The 24,726-nt window shown below is 44.9% G+C and overlaps 1 protein-coding gene across 5 annotated transcripts in view; it reads left to right on the plus strand.

The window, feature by feature from the left end:
• Window positions 1-24,726, plus strand: part of ndnf (neuron-derived neurotrophic factor) — a 74,116-nt gene that overhangs the window by 41,035 nt on the left and 8,355 nt on the right. For all 5 annotated transcript variants that reach the window (XM_085963072.1, XM_085963092.1, XM_085963077.1 and 2 more), the window contains 2 exons: window positions 14,806-15,000; window positions 18,276-18,400. In XM_085963072.1, coding sequence (XP_085819198.1) covers window positions 14,806-15,000; window positions 18,276-18,400 — 320 coding nt within the window. The remainder of the gene's footprint in view (window positions 1-14,805; window positions 15,001-18,275; window positions 18,401-24,726) is intronic.

Genomic DNA, 24,726 nt, shown 5'->3' on the forward strand with positions numbered 1-24,726 from the left:
AGGCTGTATCCCAACACACACTCACAGTCCGAGAGAGAGAGGCTGTATCCCAACACACACTCAGTCAGAGAGAGAGAGAGAGGCTGTATCCCAACACACACTCAGTCCGAGAGAGAGAGAAAGAGAGGCTGTATCCCAATACACACTCACAGTCAGAGAGAGAGAGAGAGGCTGTATCCCAACACACACTCACAGTCAGAGAGAGAGAGAGAGAGAGAGAGAGAGAGAGAGAGGCTGTATCCCAATACACACTCAGTCCAAGAGAGAGAGAAAGAGAGGCTGTATCCCAACACACACTCACAGTCAGAGAGAGAGAGGCTGTATCCCAACACACACACAGTCAGAGAGAGAGAGAGACTGTATCCCAACACACACTCACAGTCCGAGAGAGAGAGAAAGAGAGGCTGTATCCCAACACACACTCACAGTCCGAGAGAGAGAGGCTGTATCCCAACACACACTCAGTCAGAGAGAGAGAGGCTGTATCCCAACACACACTCAGTCAGAGAGAGAGGCTGTACCCCAACACACACTCAGTCAGAGAGAGAGGCTGTATCCCAACACACACTCAGTCAGAGAGAGAGAGAGGCTGTATCCCAACACACACTCACAGTCAGAGAGAGAGAGAGGCTGTATCCCAATATACACTCAGTCAGAGAGAGAGAGAGAGGCTGTATCCCAACACACACACTCAGTCAGAGCGAGAGAGAGGCTGTGTCCCAATGCACACTCAGTCAGAGAGAGAGAGAGAGGCTGTATCCCAACACACACTCAGTCAGAGAGAGAGAGAGGCTGTATCCCAACACACACTCACAGTCAGAGAGAGAGAGAGAGAGGCTGTATCCCAACACACACTCCGTCAGAGAGAGAGAGAGAGAGAGGCTGTATCCCAACACACACTCACAGTCAGAGAGAGAGAGAGGCTGTATCCCAACACACACTCAGTCAGAGAGAGAGAGAGGCTGTATCCCAACACACACTCACAGTCAGAGAGAGAGAGAGGCTGTATCCCAATACACACTCAGTCAGAGAGAGAGGCTGTATCCCAACACACACTCACAGTCAGAGAGAGAGAGAGAGGCTGTATCCCAATACACACTCAGTCAGAGAGAGAGAGAGGCTGTATCCCAACACACACTCAGTCAGAGAGAGAGAGAGGCTGTATCCCAATACACACTCAGTCAGAGAGAGAGAGAGGCTGTATCCCAACACACACTCACAGTCAGAGAGAGAGAGAGGCTGTATCCCAACACACACTCCGTCAGAGAGAGAGAGAGAGAGGCTGTATCCCAACACACACTCACAGTCAGAGAGAGAGAGAGAGGCTGTATCCCAATACACACTCAGTCAGAGAGAGAGAGAGGCTGTATCCCAACACACACTCAGTCAGAGAGAGAGAGAGGCTGTATCCCAATACACACTCAGTCAGAGAGAGAGAGAGGCTGTATCCCAACACACACTCACAGTCAGAGAGAGAGAGAGGCTGTATCCCAACACACACTCCGTCAGAGAGAGAGAGAGAGAGGCTGTATCCCAACACACACTCACAGTCAGAGAGAGAGAGAGGCTGTATCCCAACACACACTCCGTCAGAGAGAGAGAGAGAGAGGCTGTATCCCAACACACACTCAGTCAGAGAGAGAGAGAGAGAGGCTGTATCCCAACACACACTCAGTCAGAGAGAGAGAGAGAGGCCGTATCCCAATACACACTCAGTCAGAGAGAGAGAGAGAGGGGCTGTATCCCAACACACACTCAGTCAGAGAGAGAGAGAGAGAGGCTGTATCCCAACACACACTCAGTCAGAGAGAGAGAGAGAGGCCGTATCCCAATACACACTCAGTCAGAGAGAGAGAGAGAGGCTGTATCCCAACACACACTCACAGTCAGAGAGAGAGAGAGGCTGTATCCCAACACACACTCAGTCAGAGAGAGAGAGAGGCTGTATCCCAATACACACTCAGTCAGAGAGAGAGAGAGAGAGAGGCTGTATCCCAACACACACTCACAGTCAGAGAGAGAGAGAGAGAGGCTGTATCCCAACACACACTCACAGTCAGAGAGAGAGAGAGGCTGTATCCCAACACACACTCACAGTCAGAGAGAGAGAGAGAGAGGCTGTATCCCAACACACACTCACAGTCAGAGAGAGAGAGAGAGAGAGAGGCTGTATCCCAACACACACTCCGTCAGAGAGAGAGAGAGAGAGAGGCTGTATCCCAACACACACTCAGTCAGAGAGAGAGAGAGAGAGGCTGTATCCCAACACACACTCAGTCAGAGAGAGAGAGAGGCCGTATCCCAACACACACTCACAGTCCGAGAGAGAGAGGCTGTATCCCAACACACACTCAGTCAGAGAGAGAGAGAAAGAGAGGCTGTATCCCAATACACACTCAGTCAGAGAGAGAGAGAGAGAGAGGCTGTATCCCAACACACACTCAGTCAGAGAGAGAGAGGCTGTATCCCAACACACACTCACAGTCAGAGAGAGAGAGAGAGGCTGTATCCCAACACACACTCACAGTCCAAGAGAGAGAGAGGCTGTATCCCAACACACACTCAGTCAGAGAGAGAGAGGCTGTATCCCAACACACACTCGGTCAGAGAGAGAGAGAGGCTGTATCCCAACACACACTCACAGTCAGAGAGAGGGAGAGAGAGAGGCTGTATCCCAACACACTCAGTCAGAGAGAGAGAGAGAGAGAGGATGTAACCTAATCTTTTACTTGACAGCGCACAACTTTCATGTTTCGGCTCTTAGTACAACTAATGATGCTCCCCGAAGCGCGTTTGCTGCTGTGTGCACATTTTTAAAAAGGACCTGCCAGTTGTAATTATATCGCTTGTGTTGCTGTGTGAAGCAAGGCTGCTGTCTATGGATCTGAATTTATAAAATTAAAACGTTACAAATTATAATGTCAACCCATGTAATCCGTTACCAAAATAATATACAGACAATTCTGAAACGATTAAATGGTATGTTCGTGATTAAAATAAATAATTATGTAGCTCTTCTTGATTCGGTGCGTGCTGTTAAAATCAATCCAAAGAATGACCAGATGTGTCGGTGTTGCCCATTTAATGGAGCAACGGGAGGGGAATGTGTACAGGCAGCAGCAGCGGGGCTCGCTGCTATTAAATGAACCTAGATAATGAAAAAGCGAAGAGGTGGCGTGGAAGTGAACTTGTCAAGAAATATGTTTATTGGGTTCACAAGGAGGACAGGCTTTTGAAGCCAGCACTAAATGACAAAGTGTTTGTTGGACAATTGCGACCAGGGCGCAAGAAAGACCTTTCATCATCGGTCATTGATCCAGAGAGAGAGAGAGAAACAGGCATTAATAAATAAAATCAATGGAGAGGGCGGAGACATTTGCAGAACGCGATGGAGGACAGAGTCAGGGTGTAAATTTCAACTGACAATTTGCGTCCAGCCTCACCCGAGGTGCTGACCCATCCAATCATCTGCCTGGCTTTCCGAGGGGTCACAGTAATGATCTCTTCAATGTAATCTGGAGATTGCATACTTCATCTTCCAACGTCGTTCCCCCTCCCCACCCACACAGCGCTGTTACTACTTTATTCTTCAACGCTATCGACTTCTTGCCTTAGTTGGCTCGTTCCTTTCAGTACACTGCAGCCGCAGCGGTAAATTATCCAAGGCCAGTGTGGAGCAAACTATCGGGAAAAAAGTCTTTTCATTTAATCATTTAATAAGAATGCACTTCCCATAGGAATCAAAACAATTATAGCATCAACACTTGAATTTGCAAAAATAACTGTATATTTCTCCTTGTGTATGCATGTGAACGTGTACCTTTGTGTATGTGTGTGTATATATAACAACTTGCATTTAGATAGCGCTTTTAACATAGCAAAACGTCCCAAGGCGCTTCACAGGAGCGTTATCAAACATAATTTGACACCAAGCCACATAAGGAGATTTTGTCCCGGAATCTGCGATCGGGAATGATGGTGAACTGGCAGCGTTCGCCGTCATTCCACCTTTGAAACTGACCACAACTTCGGGATTTGGCGCACGCGCAGACACATGCGGAACTTCTGAAGTTGCGGTCTGTCATTGACAGCTCCAAAACAGGCTGCGCTGTGCCACCTCCCCGCCACCCTCCCACCCCACAGAGCCGGCAATCTGTGTAATCATCGCAAATCAGGGAAACTGACGAAAACTTCGGCTGTTCCGCAGTAATTACGCTGTTAAATTCCCCACTAAAAGTTAGACCCGAAGGGATTAGGTGTAACTGGGGTTTTAACAGTGTTATTACTGCTAAACAAATGTTAAGGGCCTGGAAAACGAATTTTCATTTTGTGCAGTGTGAAATTTGTCCTTATTTAAAAAAAAATTTAAATTTTAAAGAAACTTTTTTAAAGATTTTTTTGAAATATGTCCATCATTATTTCAGGTTTGCCTTTTCCCCATGTGAGAGCCCCAATCTTTGTTTTGCTCTCTCTAACATTTTTTAAAAGTTAGAATTTTAAGAGCTTACTCACTTCCTTGTTTGCTGTCTACGTTTTGATTGGCTGCTCAGAGTGCTTGTTGACCTGACAGCAGTTCGCACAAGGGGATCCCCATTATATTTCGTTGATTTCAATTGAATGTTGGAAAACTCGAAGTTCTCGACACAGGGAACTTGAGATCCTTGTGCGAAGCGTACTTTGGGGCCAGCAGCGAACACCTTCACTTCACTGCTGACTGCAAATTCCAGGCCATTAGGACAGGTGACCAAAAGCTTGGTCAAAGAGGTAGAAACATAGAAGATAGGAGCAGGATTAGGCCATTCGGCCCCTCGAGCCTACTCCGCCATTCAATGAGATTATGGCTGATCATCCAAACTCAGTACCCTGTCCCTGCTTTCTCCCCATATCCCTTGATCCCTTTAGCCTTAAGAAATATATCTAACACCTTCTTGAATATATTTAATGAATTGGCCTCAACTGCCTTCTGTGATAGAGAATTCCACAGGTTCACCACTCTCTGGGTGAAGCAATTCCTCCTCATCTCTGTCCCAAATGGCTTACCCCTTATCCTTAGGCTGTGACCCCTGGTTCTGGACTCCCCCACCATCGGGAACATCTTTCCTGCATCTAGTCTGTCCAGTCCTGTTAGAATTTTATAAGTTTCAATGAGATTCCCTCTCATTCTTCTAAACTCCAGCGAGTATAAGCCCAATCGACACAATCTCTCCTCATACATCATTCCTGCCATCCCAGGTATCAGTCTGGTCAATCTTCATTGCACTCCCTCCATGGCAAGAACATCCTTCCTCAGATAAGGTGACCAAAACTGCACACAATACTCAAGGTGTGGTCTCACCAAGGCCCTGTACAACTGCAGCAAGACATCCTTGTTCCTGTGCTCGAACCCTCTCACTACGAAGGCCAACATACCATTTGCCTTCTTAACCGCCTGCTGCACCTGCATGCTTACCTTCAGTGACTGGTATCTGAGGAAGGATGTTCTTGCCATGGAAGGAGTGCAGCGAAGATTCACCAGGCTGATACCTGGGATAGCAGGAATGATGTATGAGGACAGATTGGGTCGATTGTGATGTTCTCGCTGGAGTTTAGAAGAATGAGAGGGGATCTCATTGAAACGTATAAAATTCTAACAGGACTAGACAGACTAGATGCAGGAAGGATGTTCCCGATGGTCGGGGAGTCCTGAACCAGGGGTCACAGTCTAAGGATAAAGGGTAAGCCAGTTAGGACAGAGATGAGGAGGAATTTCTTCACCCAGAGAGTGGTGAACCTGTGGAATTCTCTACCACAGAAGGCAGTAGAGGCCAATTCATTAAATATATTCAAGAAGGAGTTGGATATATTTCTTAAGGCTAAAGGGATCAAGGAATATGGGGAGAAAGCAGGGACAGGGTACTGAATTTGGATGATCAGCCATGATCGCATTGAATGGCGGAGCAGGCTCGAGGGGCCGAATGGCCTACTCCTGCTCCTATCTTCTATGTATGTTTCTATGGTGCACAAGGACACCCAGGTCTCGTTGCACTTCCCCTTCTCCCAATCTATTGCCATTCAGATAATAATCTGCCTTCCTGTTTTTGCCACCAAAGTGGATAACCTCGCATTTATCCACATTATACTGCTTCTGCCATGCATCTGCCCAATCTCCCAACCTGTCCAAATCATACTGGAGTTTCTCGGCATCCACCTCACAGCACACACGCCCACCCAGCTTTGTGTTGTCTGCAAACTTGGCGATATTACATCTAGTTCCCTTGTCTAGATCATTTATATATATTGTGAATAGCTGGGGTCCGAGGACCAATCCCTGCGGTACCCCACTAGTCACTGCCTGCCACTCGGAAAAAGACCCACTTATTCCAACTCTTTGCTTCCTGTCTGCCAACCAGTTCTCTATCCAAGTCAGTACCTTGCCCCCAATCCCATGTGCCTTAACTTTACACGCTAATCTCTTAAGCGGGACCTTATCAAAAGCCTTCTGAAAGCCCAAACACACCACATCCACTGGTTCTCCCTTATCTATTCTACCAGTTACATCCTCAAAAAATTCCAGTAGATTAGTCAAGCACGATTTATCTTTTGTAAATCCATGTTGACCTCGTCCGATCCTGTCACTGTTTTCCAAATGCTCTGCTATTACAACTTTTATAATGGACTCTAGCATTTTCCCCACTACCGATGTCAGGCTTACCGGTCTATAATTCCCTGTTTTCTCTCTACCACCTTTTTTGAATAGTGGGGTAACATTAGCTACCCTCCAATCCATGGGAACTGTTCCAGAGTCTATAGAATTTTGGAAGATGACCAGCAATGCATCTACTATTTCTAGGGCCACTTCCTTAAGTACCCTAGGATGTAGATTATCAGGCCCTGGGGATTTATCAGCCTTCAATCCCATCAATTTCTAATGGTGTTAAGGAGTGTCTTAAAGGAACAGAGAGAGGTAGAGGTGGAAAGGCTTACAGAGGGAATTCCAGAGCCTTGGGCCCAGGCAGCTGAAGGCGCGCTGTCAATGGGGAATTGATTAAAATCGGGAACGCGCAAGAGGCCAGAATTAGAAGAGCACAGAGATCAAGAAGGGTTGTAGAGCTGGAGGAGGTTACAGAGATAGGAAGGGGAGAGGCCATGGAATGATTTGAAAATCAGGATGAGAATTTTAAAATTGAGGCATTGCTCGACCAGGAGCCAATGTAGGTCAGCAAACATAGGGGTGATGGGCAATGTTCCTGTTAAGCTGCACAGCCACGCAGCGGTCTGGAGGTCCCACACAGCCGGCTCACTGGCTTTTAAATAGAAAAACTGCGCATGAACAGGAATTTGAATGGGCCGCGGCGTCCATTAAAGGGGCCTCGCACCCCAAAAAAATTAGAAGGAACATTGGTGATGGGTAATAATAATAATAATAATAATCAACTTTATTGTCATTGTTAGTGCACAAGTGCAGTACAACGAAATGTAGGCTTGCGGCTCCCGAGAGTGTACATTTAGATTAAGACATTTAAACATTCAACATTCATTTGGCTTGTAATACATTAACATAAACATAATAAAGTGCATTGGCAGATGTGCAGGCTTTAGAGTTTATTTGTGGAGTTCAGTAGGATGACAGCCCTGGGAAAGAAGCTGTTCCTAAATCTGGTCATTCGGGTGCGAATGCATCTGTAGCATCTCCCAGATGGCAGGGGGGCGAACAGACTGTGGCTGGGGTGGGTAGGGTCTTTGATGATGGTCCGTGACCTCCATAAACAGCGTTTAAATGGGACTTGGTGCAAGTTAGGATACGGGCAGCAGAGTTTCGGATGAGTTCAAGTTTATGGAGGGTGGAAGATGGGAGGCCGGCCAGGATAGCATTAGAATCATCAAGTCTGGAAGTAATAAAGGCCTGGATGAGCATATATATATACGATGATGGTTTGTCCATACTTGTCGATGATGACAGCCTATGATACATCTTCAATTAATACAGGTTGTGGGTTCTCGTATGACAGTAAATTCTGATTTTCATGAAGAATGTTTCCCCACACACATGACATCGGATGTCAGATTGACCCGAGAGCTGATCTTTCCTTGATTTCCTTTGGGCTCTCTTGTCTTAGGTGAGCTGGATATGACTTGCTTCAAGCTTCTTTGTGCAACCGTGAATTATCTTTTGCCACTTTGTCCTATCACAAGCATCATGCTCCCATGTGTCAGCTGAGATACTACATTTTCTTTAGATTGGTCTTTAGGTATCCTTATCGCTTTTGAACTGACCACCACAAGAGCTTTTACCAATCTTCAACTCACCGCATAATACCTTCTTGGGTAGTCTAGTATCAGGTTAGCTGACCAGCCCATCTTAGCTGCACTTTTATTATCATTCCCTCTATGTCTGGCATGTTTGCTCTTCTGAGAACCTCGGCGTCCAGGACCTTGTGCCACTATTGAACACACACACACATGTCAGTTGTGGCTTAGTGGATAGCACTCTTGCCTTCTGAGTTAGAAGGTTGTGTGTTCAAGTCCCACTCCAGACACTTGAGTACAAAAACCTAGGCTGACACTCCAGTGCAGTGCTGAGGGAATGCTGCAATGTCGGAGGTGCCGTCTTTCAGATGAAACATTAAATCGAGGCCCCGTCTGCTCTCTCGGTTGGATGTAAAAGATCCCATGGCACTATTTCGAAAGAGAGCAGGGGAGTTATCCCTGGTGTCTTGGCCAATATTTATCCCTCAATCAACTTAACAGAAACAGATTGCCTGGTCATTATTACATTGCTGTTTGTGGAAGCTTGCTGTGCTCAAATTGGCTGTTGTGTTTCCTACATTACAACAGTGACTACACTTTAAAAGTACTTCATTAGCTGCAAAGCGCTTTGAGACATCCAGTGGTCATGAAAAGGCGCTATATAAATGCAAGTCTTTCTTTCTTATATATTATTCTGTGTTCGACTTTTGTCTTATTATACTCCTGTGAGGTGCCTTGGGATGTTTTCCTCTGTTGAAGGCATGTATTTTATGTACAGTGAATTCTCCATTATTAAATTATAATGGAATTGATTCCCACTAGTTAATCAAAACTTGAAGATGAGCAAGAAATCTGGTAGCCTTAACTCCAGCTGGTCTTATGACCCCATTACAATTGACTCAACGTTATAACCCAATATTATAAAAGACCCGACCTAAAATCATGACCCGACCTGAAACCATGACCCTACCTGAACATGCAACCTAGTGCATTTAGCAGTTGTAACAAAGTGAGGATTAAAAGAAAACACAACTCAAAGTGACAGCCCAGCAGTTCAAAGATGCAATCCAAACCCAGTTGAATCCCTGATCTGAAGTTGCAGCTCAGAGACACGTTCAATTGGGGGCGGAGCAAAGACACGGGCTAATGATTGCAAAATTTTGGCCATAAGTCAGTTACGCACTTAAGTGCAATACGCTCAAACATCCACTATCTTTTACGATCTCCTATTGATCCCTCCATCCAAACGCATCTCCACCCATGATAATGGCCACGCCCCCAAGTTACAGAGCTTGATACGTGAGTTTCCTGAAATTGCAATTGCTCAGAGTCTCTCAGACACAGCAGGAAACAAAATAATTTGTCTGGTGTTTTATTGCAATTTTTTGAGCTTTTTTAAAAATAACAATTATCCTCACTGAGACCCGCTCTGTATTTTATGTTTCGTTGAATGTATTTTTATGGCAGCGGTATAAATCATATTAAAAATGGAAAAGCTTCCCCAATTGCAGGTTCTTAAACATGCTGTGCCTAATATGCATGAATGATGGTTGAATGAGATGAAAATTAAAGTTTCAAACTTAAAGAGAATAGAATGGCAGTTAACATAAAAGGGAACCCAAAAATCTTCTGTTGGCATGTAAATAGTAAGTGGGTAGTAAGAGGTGGGGTGGGGCCTATTAGGGACAAAGAAGGTGATATATGCTTAGAGACGCAGGGCAAGGCTAGAATACTTAATAAGTACATTGTATCAGTGATTACTAAGGAAGAGTATGCTGACAAAATATCGGTAGAAGCGGAGATGGTAGAGGTAATGGATGGGATGAAAATTGGTAGGCAGGATGTACTGGGAAGGCTGGACATGCTTTGAGTGGATAAGTCACCTGGTCCGGATGGCTTGCATCCCAGGTTGCTAAGGGAAGTGGGGATGTAGATATCAGAAGGGCTTGCCATAATCTTCCAATCTTCCCAAGATATGGGGGAGGTGCCTGAGGATTGGAAAGTGGCAAATGTGACACCCTTGTTCAAGAAAGGGTGTAAGGACAATCCTAGTAACTACAGGCCGGTCAGTTTAACATCAGTAGTGGGTAAGGTTTTAGAAACAATAATCAGGGAAAAAATTAACAGGCACTTGCAGAGGTTTAAGTTAATTAAGGAGAGCCAACACGGATTGTAAAAGGCAGATCGTGTTTGACTAATCTAATTGAATTTTTTGATGAAGTAACAGAGAAGGTTGATGAAGGGAATGCAGTGGATGTTGTCTATATGGATTTTAAAAAAGCGTTTGACAAAGTACTACATAAAAGGCTTGTTAATAAAATTGAGGCTGATGGAATAGGAGGGTCAGTTTCAGCTTGGATAAGAAATTGGCTTAAGGACAGAAAACAGCAAGTCATGGTAAATGGTTGTTTTTCAGACTGGTGGATGGCAGACAGTGGTGTTCCCCAAGGGTCAGTGCTAGGACCACTGCTTTTTTTGATATATATAAATGACTTGGATATTGGAATACAGAATAAAATTTCATAATTTGTCGATGATACCAAACTTGGAGGTGTGGCAAACAGTGAGGAAGATGCCAACCGACTGCAACAGGACATAGAAAGGCTAGCAGAATGGGCAGACAAGTGGCAGATGGAATTTAATACAGAGAAGTGTGAGGTGATGCATTTTGGCAGAAGGGATAAGGAGAAGCAATATAGACTTAAATAATGGCACAGTTCTAAAGAGTGTGCAGGGACAGAGGGACTTGGGGGTTCATGTGCATAGATCTTTGAAGGTGGCAGGACATATTGAGAGAGTAGTTAGCAAAGCATATGGGATCTTGGGCTTCATAAATAGAGGTACTGAGCACAAAAGCAGGGAAGTTTGCTGAACCTTTATAAAGCTCTGGTTAGACCACAACTAGAGCATTGCATCCAGTTCTGGTCACCACACTTTAGGAAGGATGTCAATGTCCTTGAGAGGGTGGAGAGGATATTTACCAGAATGGTTCCAGGGATGAGGGATTTTTGCTACAATGTTAGGTTGGAGAAGCTGGGGTTGTTCTCCTTGGAGCAAAGGAGGTTGACGGGAAATTTGATAGAGGTGTACAAAATTATGATGGGTTTTCATAAGGTAGACAGAGAAAGGCTGTTCCCATTAACTGATGGTACAAGGACACAGATTTAAGATTTTGGGCAAGAGATACAGGGGGGATGTGAGGAAGAACTTTTTTATGCAGCGAATGGTAATGATCTGGAACTTGCTGCCGATGAGGGTGGTGGAAGCGGAGATGATCAATGATTTCAAAAGGAAATTGGATAGGCACTTGAGGGAAATAAACTTGCAGGGCTACAGGGATAGAGCGGGGGAATGAGACTGACTGGATTGCTCTACAGAGAGCCGGCACGGACTTGTTGGGCCGAATGGCCTCCTTCTGTGCTGTAATGACTCTATGACTCCATGGGGTACAATTGGTAGGGGCGCCAACATCGCTGGGGTGCTAATTTTAGCGGCCCGACAAAGATAGCGCCCCTCCGCTGGAAATTCAGTAGTAGCGCCCCAAGCAGGAGGTGGAACAATAGGTCAGGGAGTGCAAGGGAGGTTTGTGGCCGGGGCACAAGTGGGGCATTGAGCACGGTGGTGACGTCATCGCCGGCGGCGTAGCGCCACAAGGCGCTGCCAGCAACCGCCACTGCTAACCTCCCGCTGAATTTCACGGGAGGCGTTAGCGGCCCCGCGCACAGGCGCTAGGGGATTTGTGCCCCCCCCCGGGGGTGCTAACGAGGGGTGCAAATCAACCCAATTTTTCCCCCCATGACTCTATATGGTGTGAGTTTAGTGCTTTCCTTGGGCCCTGATTGTTTACTCTGAAATACGCCCATTTTTACGTTCGGGTGTATTCCAATGAGATTGGCAGGAAATTTGAGCATAACTTCGGCAGAATGGGTGTGAGAATGGACGCATTTTCCAGTCTAACTTCCAGGTTGCACCCATGGAGGAAATTCCAGGCCAGAGATCCAATCAGCCTGTGTGCAAATTATCGAGCGCTATCATTCCCATTCAATATACTCTATTTTGTTTCAGATTTTTGTTCAGCAGGCTTTCTTTGAAAAATGACTGAGGTATATAAGATTTATCCCTGTGTAAATAGATTCTGACCAATTATGTGGCTGGTCATACAATAACAATATGTCTAGATCAACCTCTTCCCCCAAGCAACTCTGGTTAAATTGGAAAACCTCCAATAGAGATCAAAATTGATGAGGCTGTCCCAGCCAAAAACATAATGTGCTGGGCTACCATCATGATGTTAGGATAAGGTTTTAAGTCTGTTATTTGGTATAAAGACAAAAATATTAAAATATTTAAAAAAAATAACGTGTAGTTACTATATTAATTTAATTCTCTTAGATATTGCTATATATTAATTGTCTATGAATCCATATTTTAATTCTGAAAAGTGTGCTTAGAACTGGTATGTAGATGTAAAACCTCATTTGTGGAAGTACTAAAGGGTTAATTTTCTGACTTTTTGCTGCTGGTGGGGAGTCTTACCTAATGAGAGCACTTATCAGAAATTCTAGCTTGCGCTGCATGATTTTCCAACTACTCTCATGTTGCGTGTGCTGGAATATCTGATATGTGCAGTCGGTGGGCAAGGTGCCCTACTGGAAGTGCCAAGTTGGAAAATTACCCCTCAGATCAATTCTATGGCCTGAGAATTTATCAACACAAGCAGCTTTTCAAGCTTTATTTTACTTCTAGGGGATACTGAGAAGCAGTTCAGATGACCACTTGAGGGGGATGAGTTTACACATAGCGGGGATCTTTTTGATAATAGAATGACACCCAGAAATAGCAGATATAAGTCCATGGTGGTGGGGGTGGGTGTGACACTGAAAAGTTTCCAACTCTCATTTTTGATACCCGAAGCGGGTTGGTGAAGCTATTGCCAAAACACGAATTAAGTTTATTAATGTTGTGTGGTGCGGGGGGGCGGGGGTTGTGGTGGCGTTTGAAGGCAGGTACATTGCAGTTTCCACCTACAGGCCTGTCATTTACAGTTAATTTTTCAACTTCGCATTCCCAGTGGAAAGCCTTGCTGAGAGCACAAAAAGTCAGGAAATGACCCCTTCCATGTCCAGTTTAGAGTTGAGGAGAATCAAAACACCTTGTAAACTTCCCATTTTTAAAGAAAAATCATTAGATACAAGTGATACTGAAATAATGCTTTGTAATGTGAAATTTACACTTGTGAGGAAGTAATAGCTGATCCATCAGTTATCATCCCCCTTTGAGTATCCTGTATGTACATTATTATTTAAGAATCTCTTGGGCAATAACTTCCTCAAAGTTATCAGTTTTTAATTGTAAATCATGGAAGGAATTTCCTTGGCAGCAGGAGTAGAGCCAGAAGGGTCAGAGAGGGCAATACCCCCTGCCAGGTATCATCGTGCCTTCATATGTGTTATTGGCTTACTTGTACTTTGAGTGAAAGTTAATCTTTCCATTTCCCCACCCATTCAGAAAATTGTGCCTCTTTCCTTTTTTGTACTTTGAAATGAACAGAAGGGAGAATGCGCATTATTACTCCTTAGAAAATTGAAAAAGAGAGAATGAATAGATGAATAGAACTGCAAAATAAAAATGGACTATGAGTTGAAAAAATACAGCTGAAAGATATGCATTATTATGGTGCTAACATTTTTGTCCCCAATTTTCTCCATTCTAGTCCTGACTCATGTCAAGGTCTGATTCCACAGGCACCGAGCACCCTCTGGCACCTCATCTAAGCGACCATTGTTCATGTGGGAGCCTAGACCCTGAGCCTTGGCATGTCTTTTGACCATGAACACAGCATAGCCGAGTCTGATCCTCATGTGCACTTGCAGCAGGGGTCATTGAACGGCACTTTCCTTTTGCCTCTCCTTAGTGTAGGCTCTCTGAGGCTAATTGGACACTCTGTCTGTTGCCTCTCTTGGACTTTGCTTGTCTGTATGGCTCAGTTCCACACAGGGGGATGTATTTTCCAACTAAACCATTAGGGGAAGCTGGTTAACATTTTTTACCCAAAAAGTAAACACTTACCCATTTACTTTTTGGATAACTTACCCACATGAAAATTTATTTTTGTTTAAATAAAAAAAAGACAAATGAGTACTTAGAACAGTGCAGCTTCAAATTGTTCATCCTTCCAGCTTCTGCTTCTCCAAGAACTGGTACAGGGACGGTTTCAGTAGGGAGTATTTTACATTTTTTTCTGTCCAACATTTAACAAGAAAAATAGCTGTGTATGATTGGGGGAAGGAGAGGAGGATGGAGTATATTTACAGGTCTCCATGCTTGCTCATTCCAAGATAGTAATTCTTGTTTCATTTAAAGTTCAAATAGGCATAATTGTTAAGTTACTAGGCAGTGCTTTGGAGATGTTTCTAAACACGTAGTGATGCCATCATATGTTATTACATCATTTACAACACCAAAATGATTCAACTCCTCTTCTGGAAACAGTGCTGATTTTTTTTTAAAGGTTATCAGCATGGAATCAGTATAAAAATTGTTAATACCTACCTGATAATTGTATTGTCTTTGGTCTAGGATAATGTTCACCTTATCCTGGGCAGTGGCATCACTGCTGCTATTAGCAACAAACTCCAGGACTCAGAAGCTACCCACCAGAGATGAGGAACTCTTCCAGATGCAGCTGCGAGACAAGTCTCTCTTCCATGACTCATCTATCATCCCAGATGGAGCAGAGATCAGCGGCTATCTCTTCAGGGACACACCTAAAAGGTAATTCCATGATTTAAGGATAGGAATTGGCATAACTCATGATCATGATAAAATCCAAAATTAGATCTAACTGGACAGAATAGAGATTCCTCAAAGGCCAAGAATTGTACACAGTCTGTCCAGCCCACAGATTGCTTTATCTATTCTCTGTCACAGTAACTTTCTGACTGTACTTCCTCTCACAATCACACACTGCCATGGTCAAACAACATGCACCCAAATTCACAATTTACAATTCCAGTTGGTGAAACCCCCACCAAGAGCGTGAAGTCAGAGAATGATCCCTTATCTCCTATTGAAAGTTTTGATTAAATAGTTCCTGATCCTTACAATTAATGAAGCAAATTTCCAGTTACCTATCCACCCCCAGATCTCCACTATTAAAATCCTGACCTTTCACAGCTGACAGCTCCTGCTCCAGCAACATACGGACCATCTGATCTTGTGCAGTATTTAATAATTTCAGCCTAGACCTATCCCAATAGCCTTCAATCCCTTTGCTACAATACTTGAGAGACAGAATAAATAGGTGCACCAGAGTCCATAATGGACTAGATTCTAAATTCTGTGTGACAGATGGCCTTTTCTTGTACTATGTTCTCTTCAGTTACTAATAAATTTACACCAGTAAGAATACCCATGTTCTAACTGCAGTGCTTATCTTGTCTCAGAAATGTACACTTATCAGGAAATTTACCCTCTTCTCATGCCAAACCAAGCACATGATAATCTCTCAGGTCTTATCCATGATCTCGGCATTAAACCTGATTACAGTGCTGAACACACAATCAACATATGAATTGCACGTGCATGTCTTGCATTTTGTTACTGGATTATAGCACTAATATAAACTATAACAACAACTGCTTGTATTTATATAGTTCCTTTAACATTGAAAATTGTTGCAATGAGCTTCACAGAGGTGTAATCATACAAAAATGAATGCTGAGCCAAATGAGCTATTAGGAGGGTTCAAAAAGCTTGTTCAAAAAAGGTGGGTTTTAAAGAGGGTCTTAAAGCAAGAGAGTGACGTAGAGAGATGGAGACATTTAGGAAGGGAAATCCAGGGTGTGGGGCATAGGCAGCAAAAAACAAAAGCATAGAACAGTAGGTATGAAGGCAACTAAACTTTGAATTTAATATATAATTATGATGTTGCAACTAACATTTTTTTCATGCTAACTGTACTCTAATGTTAAATCCCATAATGCAATCTGCACCATTAGCTAGGTCTTGCTCTTGCTGGCATAGTTAGGAATGATACTGAGCCAGCAGGTCTCAACTGGATTTTTCTTGTCATGCTTTCTTCTTAGGCAGTCCCTCAGAACCGAGGATGACTTGCTTCCACGCTAAAAATGAGTTCTCAGGTGACTGAAGAGTCCAATGCGGGACCTACAGTCTCTGTCACAGGTGGGGCAGACGGTGGTTGAAGGGGCGGGTGGGTGGGGTGCTTGGGTTGACATGCGCTGCTTGTGCTTGGCTTCCGCTTGCTCCCGGCAAAGAGACTCGAGGTGTTCGGCGCCTTCCTGGATGCTTCTCCTCCACTTTGTGCGGTCTTGGGCCAGGGATTCCCAGGTGTCGGTGGGGATGTTGCACTTTTTCAAGGAGGCTTTGAAGGTGTCCATGAGGCGTTTCCTCTGCCCACCTGGGGCTCTCTTGTCATGTCGGAGTTCCAAGTAGGGCACTTGTTTTGGGAGTCTCATATCGGGCATGTGGACAATGTGGCCCGTCCATCGGAGCTGATCGAGCATGGTCAAAGCTTCGATGCTGGGGATGTTGGCCTGAGCAAGAACACTGACGTTGGTGCTTACACTGATTCAGTGGTAAGTGCAAATGCACATGAGCATGAATGATACTGCATCCTGGCTACATTGCGACATGAATGTTCTGGTATGCATTGCAATATGGACATCCACTAGAAGTAGGGTGATGTAGAATTGAAAAAGATTCAGAGTCTTCAACCTGCTTTGTTTGCTTTACAATCTGCAGAAAACAATCTGGTGAAGCCAATAGGACCTGTGGAGTAAATAGAACTGCTGAAGTATTTGTTTTGCCATTGGACACATAACTCACTGTAGGCTCTAGTGGTAGAAAATTGTTACTGCGGAATAATAGTACTGGGCAGATATTTGTAAAATGCCTGTGAACCTGAATGCTTTGACATTAACTTGAGAGTGAATCAGTGTTCCTATAAATTGCACATGCAGCAATTAATTTACAGTAAAAACCATTTGATAGAATACCATTTTATATTGCCATTCTTTTCATGTAATTCCCTATCACCAACCCTTTTAAATTTATGGTGTAAAACGGACGATATCTAGCTGCCCACCTTCTTCTTTTTTCGTATAGTAGTAGCAAAGCAAATCAGTTGTCAATATCTAAGTCAGATATCCAGGCCAAAGCTTCCGGTGTAACAGCGTGGATATCTTGTAGGCTGCCTGCGAATTTCCTCTGAGGGCAGTGCTCAATGATGTGCTCCAGGGTCTGATTAGGAGCTCCACAGTCGCATGATAGGGATGCTTTAATCTTCCATCTATGGAGAAGGTGGCAGCATCTACCATGACCAGTTCTGATGCGGTTGATGGTTGTCTACTGTTTACGAGGAAGGTTTGATCCTTCAGGCTGCACTGTGGGCTCTTCTATAAGGAATCCATTCCGTATGTCACAGTTATTCCAAGCATTTCGCCATCGGTCATCAAGGCTGAGGGGAGATCACTGAAGGGCTTCGGCGATGGTCCAAAATGGCCTTCTATATTTGAGATGATTTGGTGGTAGGTTGTTCAAGTCGGCCTGGATCAGCATGTCATTGCTGGTGTAGCAGTTGTGTTCTCTGGACACTGCATATCCGCAGCGTAGGTGTGGTGGTGTGATGTTTGCAAGCACGGGCAGCCAAGCTGCCCATTATACAGCCCTCCTGATTTTCCTTTCTATTAAAGTCAATGGAAGGGAAAATCAGGCAGGGTATATAATGGATGGTCAATTGAATATCACCCATTTTACACCATCGCCCAAAGTCAAAAATATCCCCTAACTGACTGGGTTCAATTAATTAACATAAAATCCACTTATTGCATACTTATAGTTTATGAATGCAATCAGTGCAATAAATGTCTTTCCCTATTAAGAGTATGCTTCCGTGTGTTTTTGTGTCTATTTTCATCCAACAATAATGCACATAACTAAAACCTTAGTCTTAGTATTCCAAATATAAGTATTCTAAGATGTAAAGAAATGGAGGAATACATTTAACTGCTCATGCATTCTACTTGTAGATATTACTTTGTGGTTGAAGAAGACAATACACCCTTGTCAATTACCATGACACCATGCGATGCACCCTTAGAATGGAAATTAACTCTTCAAGAGCTTCCCGAGGAGTCGAGTGGAGAAGGTTCTGGTAAGGCAGTTTTGTTTGATGAATAAGCAAAAAGTAATTCCTTAGGGTGGATAGTTAAAAGATCAACTCGCTTTCCATGAAATCAAACTGTTATATAATCTAATTGAGGTGAACCAAGTTCAGTATGATATATTCTTAAACAAAATGAAGAGATCTCATGTGTACACAACATTACATTTTTACAATGTATAGCATTAACATAGAACTTTAGTAGATATAAAGCAGTCCTTTGTGTTCCTCATCTAGCAGTAGGATCTTTTGCAGCATATAGGCTATTGGACATAAAGGGCTGGATTTTAACTCAGGTACGGGATGGTGTCGTGTTATCCGCATTTCGTGTTATCCACCCGAATTTAAATAGATGTGGGAGATTGATGCAATTTTAACTTAATTGTCCAATTGATTTCCAACGTGTGGGAAACCTTGGCAAACGGGTTTTTCCTGACTGAAAGTCGCCTCCGATGACGTCATCATTGCTGCTGCATTTAAGGCCTACAGCAACCCTTGCTTCTTCTGCAGGCTGCCAAGCTTTCTCCGTTTGGTGTGAGAGGGACCTTCAACAAGGATGACAAGCGGGAGGCCCAGATCAGCTCCTCGCTTTGACGAGGTGGCCCTGCAGGCATTGGTGGATGGGGCTAGGGCCAACAGGGAGGTGCTCTTCCCTTCCTCAGGGAGGAAGAGGCCTCCCAAGCAGACCAAGGCAGTGTGGTTGCAGGTGGCTGAGGAGGTCAACTCCTTGGGAGTCACACGAAGAACGTGGATTCAGTGCCGGAAAAGATTTCATGACCTTCAGTGCACTGGAAAAGTGAGTATGAATTTCCCATCACCCTCAATCTGATCCCCATTGCCTTTCCTCACCAGCACTCAGCTTTAGCAATCTCTTCCTCCACATCCCACATGACACTGACATCCATGCACCCTTACCCATTCCCTTTCTCTCTATGGTCACATTCACGTAACTATTCAACCATGCAGCCCTCACACTCCCTATCACTCTGATGCTTTGAACACAACTGACAACACACAGGGAGGGCCCTTGGTGTTGCAACCTCACTCCATCTTTGTCTCCCTCTAAGTATCTATACCATGCAATCTCTACACTCACTCCTTCATTCTCACTCAACCTCCACTTGTCTCCCTCATTGCAGGAAAAGAGAGCTCACAACAGGAGAGCGCGAGCGAGGACAGGAGGAGGGACAGCCTCAATAGCCCACCTGATCCCCTGGGAGGAGGCGGTACTGGAAATAGTGGGAATCGAGGAGGATGCGCATGTGGGGGATGGACAGACGGGTGCAACACAGCAAGCTGGTGACAGAAAAGTTTCCCATCTCTCTCTTTGACATTGCATGAGTCACTGATAATGATTGTGAAACTCTAACAGATGGACTTATGAGCATCTGCAAAAAGCAATGTGCATGTAGCTTTGGCATCACATCTCTAACTCTTTCCTTTACTCCCGCACAGGATCATCACAAGCATCCGTCCCCCCTAGCCAGGAAGAAGAGGCTGAGCAGCCAGACTCCTCAGAGGAAGCTGCAACCTCTGAGGGCGCAGCGTCACCAGAATTCTGTGCACCCAGCACCAGCGCAGACACTCACACCTCGGTGGGACTTTCGGGACGTAGAGTAGTGTTGTCACCTGGTGTTTCACAGCTCACAAGTGAGCATCAGCAAATTGTGGAGACAGGGACAGCAGTGAAGAGTCCTAGTCAGAGGGCGCAGGACTCTGCCAGCTCGGCTCAGCAGCATGTTGACCCTCTGCCTCTGGGTCCATTCATGAGATCAGTGGTGATGGAACTCTAGGCACAGATGCAGGAGTCTCTGGCAGGTTTTGCCTCTAGGGTCGCTGCGAGTGTGGAGCGAATGGAGGAGTCCATAGCGAACATGACCAGAGACTTTGTGGAGTAATTGGCGCATGAACGCATCACCACAGAAAGGATGGTTACCTCCATGGAAAGGATGGCTACCTCTGTGGTAAGGCTGGCTACCGTAGAGGAGAGGATGGCTACGGTAGAGGAGAGGATGGCTATGACTATGGAGGAGCTTAGTCGCCAGGGTATGGAAACAGAATAGAATGACATCTCTTGAGGAGCGATGGGCAACTATTGAACAGAGAAACCAGACCTTCATGGAAGTCCTTCTGAGTAGGACTGCCATTGTAGATACGGGTCCCCATGGCCCCCCTGATGTGCAGCAAGGTGCTCTCCAGCCACCTGCAGGTGCTGAAGGGGGACCTGACCAATGAGAGGGAGATTGGTGGCAGACCTCAAGGAAGTGGGGGCTCCTCTCCAAGCGCTCACACTTCCATGCCACTGCAGAGCCCTTGGTCAGAGCCCCACCGGAGTCCACACCCAAGTGAGATCGGCGTCTCAACCCCTGCACAGCTGCAGGAGCAGCAGACTGTTGACGAGCCCTCACAGGCTCGCCACCCCAGAGGACACCCGCCAAAGGTGTCGAGACAGGAGCAGCAGCAAAGTGAGCAAGGGGCCTCCACATCTGCTGAAGCCACAGGGGAGGCATCACGTAGGAGCACGTGTAAGAGGAAAATTCTGCACAAATAGTCACAAGGGTAGACACTTGGGTGCAATTTTGTGTTTACTGTAAAAATGCCATCACTTCGTAATTGTACATAAAAATTCTGATGGCAAATGTTGCAGTTGTGGCGTCTGTCATTTCGCTATTGGGACTTCCACATTGAGGCCTTAGGAATACTTGCAACTGTCAGTATGGTGGTCAGAGTGCTAGGAATCCTCTGGTTCTTGGCCATTGTCAATGCTCTGGTAAGAAGCTGCGAGGCAAAAGTGTTTGATTGACTAGGCTAAGCAAATCTGGCCAGGATGAGTGCGTTCCTTGCATCCCGAGCAGCAATGTTCTCGCGTAATGCTGCCGCTGGTTGATGGGCCTCTGCAGGATGTTCATTTTCGCATTCCTCCTCCTCCTCCTCATCTGAGGAGGATATGTGAGGAGCCACTTGGTCCTCAAGAATCTGCAAGCCATGACGCTGTGCCATGTTGTGAAGTGCACAGCAAACCACGACGATTCTGGAGACCCTGGCTGCTGAGTACTGCATGGATCCACCTGATCTATCCAGGCATCTGAAGCGCATCTTTAGCAAACCGATGGTTTGCTCGATTATGGCTCTGGTGGGCATGTGGCTGGAGTTGTAGCTCTCCTCAGCTTCGTTTGATGGGCTCCTCAATGGTGTCATTAGCCACATCTTCAGGGGATAGCCCTTGTCTCCAAGTAGCCATCTATTAAGTTGGTCTGATGGACTGAATAGCAGAGGCATACTAGACTGGTGCAGTATGAAGGAGTCATGGCAACTGCCAGGGTACTTGGCACAAACATGCAAAATTTCCTTCTTGTGGTCACACACCAGCTGAACGTTAAGGGAGTGGAAGCCCTTGCGGTTGACAAAAATACCTGGATTGCGATGGGGTGCCTTAAGGGCCACATGTGTGCAGTCAACGATGCCCTGCACCCTTGGAAAGCCTGCCAGATTAGCTAATCCAACCGCTCGCACCGTGACACTTGCTCGATCCTTGGTGAAATGGATGTGATTGTGTGCGAGGGCAAAGAGGGCATCGGTTATGCAAGTGTGTGCGGCCGCCTGAGAGATGCCGCTGATGTCTGCTGCTGATCCCTGGAATGAGCCTGAGGCAAAAAAGTTGAGTGCGGTGGTGACTTTGATGGCCACTGGTAATGCTTGTCCACCTGGTCCTCTGGCCTGCAGGTCTTGTTGTAGCATTGCGCAGATGTCAGTCACTACCTCTCGCGAAAGTCGGAGCTGCCTTTGGCACTGCTGCTCAGACATGTTGAGGTAGCTGGCCCTGTGTCTGTAGGCCCTGTTTGGGGGTATCTCCTGTGCCGATGGGCTTCCAGGCACTGGCCCCTTCTGGCCTGTGCAGCTTCTGGTGGGTGAGCAGCAGCCTGGCGCTCCTGCTGCTGCTGTTGTTGGTGCTGCTGTTGTTCCTGGTTCTGCTGGTGTCGCGGCTGGTGCTCGAGCTCCTCTAATGCCCAGATGGGAAGGAAATAAATGGCTCCCATGCTTCTGGTATATGCCTCAGTTGAGGAAGCGCTGAGTGAAGGTGGTGAGAGGGGTTTCCCAGGAGGTCACACTGGGGATGGGTGTCAGGCTCCAACCTTCCACAGGTGTGGTTAAACCTTCTAAAAGTTGCCCCAGACCTGAGACCACTAAGTCCTGCCACCTGCAAATGGTGGCTGATCAAATCTCCTCTTTACTGGTTGACCTGCAGTTGATAGTCAGCAATCCAATAGTGCTCCCGCCAGGTTTCACATTTGTGTTTCCCACCAAGCGTGTTTCACGTGGGAAAAGGGTTAAATTCGCAAGGGCCTTTCAAAATAGGATTATAGAGGCCATTTAGTGCTTGTTAAGGGCCTTAAAGACCAGTCCCACCTGTTGGATGTGGGATGGAGTCGGGACCATCAGACACGACTGAGTTAAAATTGCTCGGAGCCGGGAACCAGGCGGGGGGGTCCCGCCCGCCAGTTTTTGCTATTTTAACCCCCCACACGCCTCCCATCCCGCCTCCACGGACCATTGAAAATCGAGCCCAAAGTGTAACAAAGTTGGGATATACTAGCACATGATAAATTTGAATAGAAAGCATGAATAGAAAATCTGTTTCAAGTAACATTTTGTAATTTACATTTTTATGGTAAATAGATATTTTTTTCCAATTACATTTGTATAACGTAAAATCACTGGGAGAGTAGCCATAGAGTTACCGGGGGTACGATAGCATAGTGGTTATATTACTGGCCTAGTAATCCAGAGGCCTGGACTAATGCAGTCGAGTTTGAATTTCTCCCCCTACTCTATAATGAACAGATAGCCCATAAATTCAGCTTTTGCATCCCTAACAGAAAAAAATTCATTTACTAGGATTAATTTTTGCACACACAATATAGGTAGCAGGACCAATGATCTAATGTCTGCAAAGTGGAAACAGAGTGTGGCATAATTCCATTCGTGTTAAGAGGAAGTGATTTTTTCCAATTTATTCCCGCCTGCTATATGATCAGCACCCAACTTCTTAAATTCTAAACCAACAATTGGACTTTTACCATGAAATGTCTACAGCAGGGAACTATTAAGGTATCACTATAACCTGTCTTGTATCCATTTTGCCTCCTATGCTGCGTAATGTCTAAAAGTCTACTTGGATGGGAGCCCAGTACAAACAACATTTCAAAATTAAATGCGATACTGTATCTTTATAAATAAATACATCTTAGGTGCCGAAGGGAACCAGTAGCATATGTAAATACAGCTATTTCTACAGTGTTGTGAACATTACCACAAAGCTTGCACAACCTTGAGCCTCCCTACATAATGCAGGGCAATCTTACAAACATTTGAAAATGTAATTTTCCCTCTGGTGTTGTCTTTGGAAATCCTGTCAATACTTGAACTGAACTACATATTGTGAAGTCTAGGTTTATGAAAAATTACTTTACAAAAAGCATTTGGAGCCATAAGCTTCAATAGCTCTGTTGTTTTTTTGACGTGATGTGGTTACAATCTTATTCCAAAATTAAAAATTGATTTCAGCTGTAGTTAGTGCATTATTGTGGTTATTTGTGCCAATAATTTCTGTGCTGGAATAGGGAACAGATCTTTAATTAAAGTACAGAATATAAACCAAGTGCTTCTGGGTCCCCATTCTAGAAAATAAATTTCTGAATCAATCTTAGAGAATAGCTCAACATAATATATTTCATTTTAAAGGGGGCGGAAAGTATAGGGTAACTACATTCTGTTCAGTGTCTATATTAGTGAAATGTGGTAATGTATCTTTGTTACCTGTTGAATAAAATCTTCAAAATTAATTTGAATTTCGTTCCCTCTAGAGTTGTTCCAGTGATGTTAGTGATGGGTCTCCCTGCAACTCAGTCATACCATGTCCTTTCTGGAGGTCAGCCTGAGAGCAGATCGAGAGTCAGCCAAACATAGAATGCTCTTCACCAGTTGAGCATGCTGCCTCTGGATCTAGGCAGCTCTGGATTGACTCTCAGGCTAGTTCATGGTGCCTGCCCTCTTGAAATAAATGGAGCCATTCTGGAGGTGCAGTCATCTGTTCCTCAACACCAACATCACCAGAGCAGCTTTGGAGAAAAGGAGACTCAACATTTTTCTTTAAATGTTTTTCTTTTTTTGTTCACTCTTTTATGTTGATTGCTTAAGAATTTACACTGTAATTCATGAGTCTGCACCAGGTGGCCAGTCAATGAAAATGTTAGTATTCACTTGGCCACCTATTAATGGACATAAAAAGTTAGTGTTAGATCCATGGAGAACAATGT

This window comes from Somniosus microcephalus, chromosome 2 (genome assembly GCF_052327205.1).
Source record: "Somniosus microcephalus isolate GS21.2 chromosome 2, FLI_Smic_1.0, whole genome shotgun sequence".
Lineage (NCBI taxonomy): Eukaryota > Metazoa > Chordata > Chondrichthyes > Squaliformes > Somniosidae > Somniosus > Somniosus microcephalus.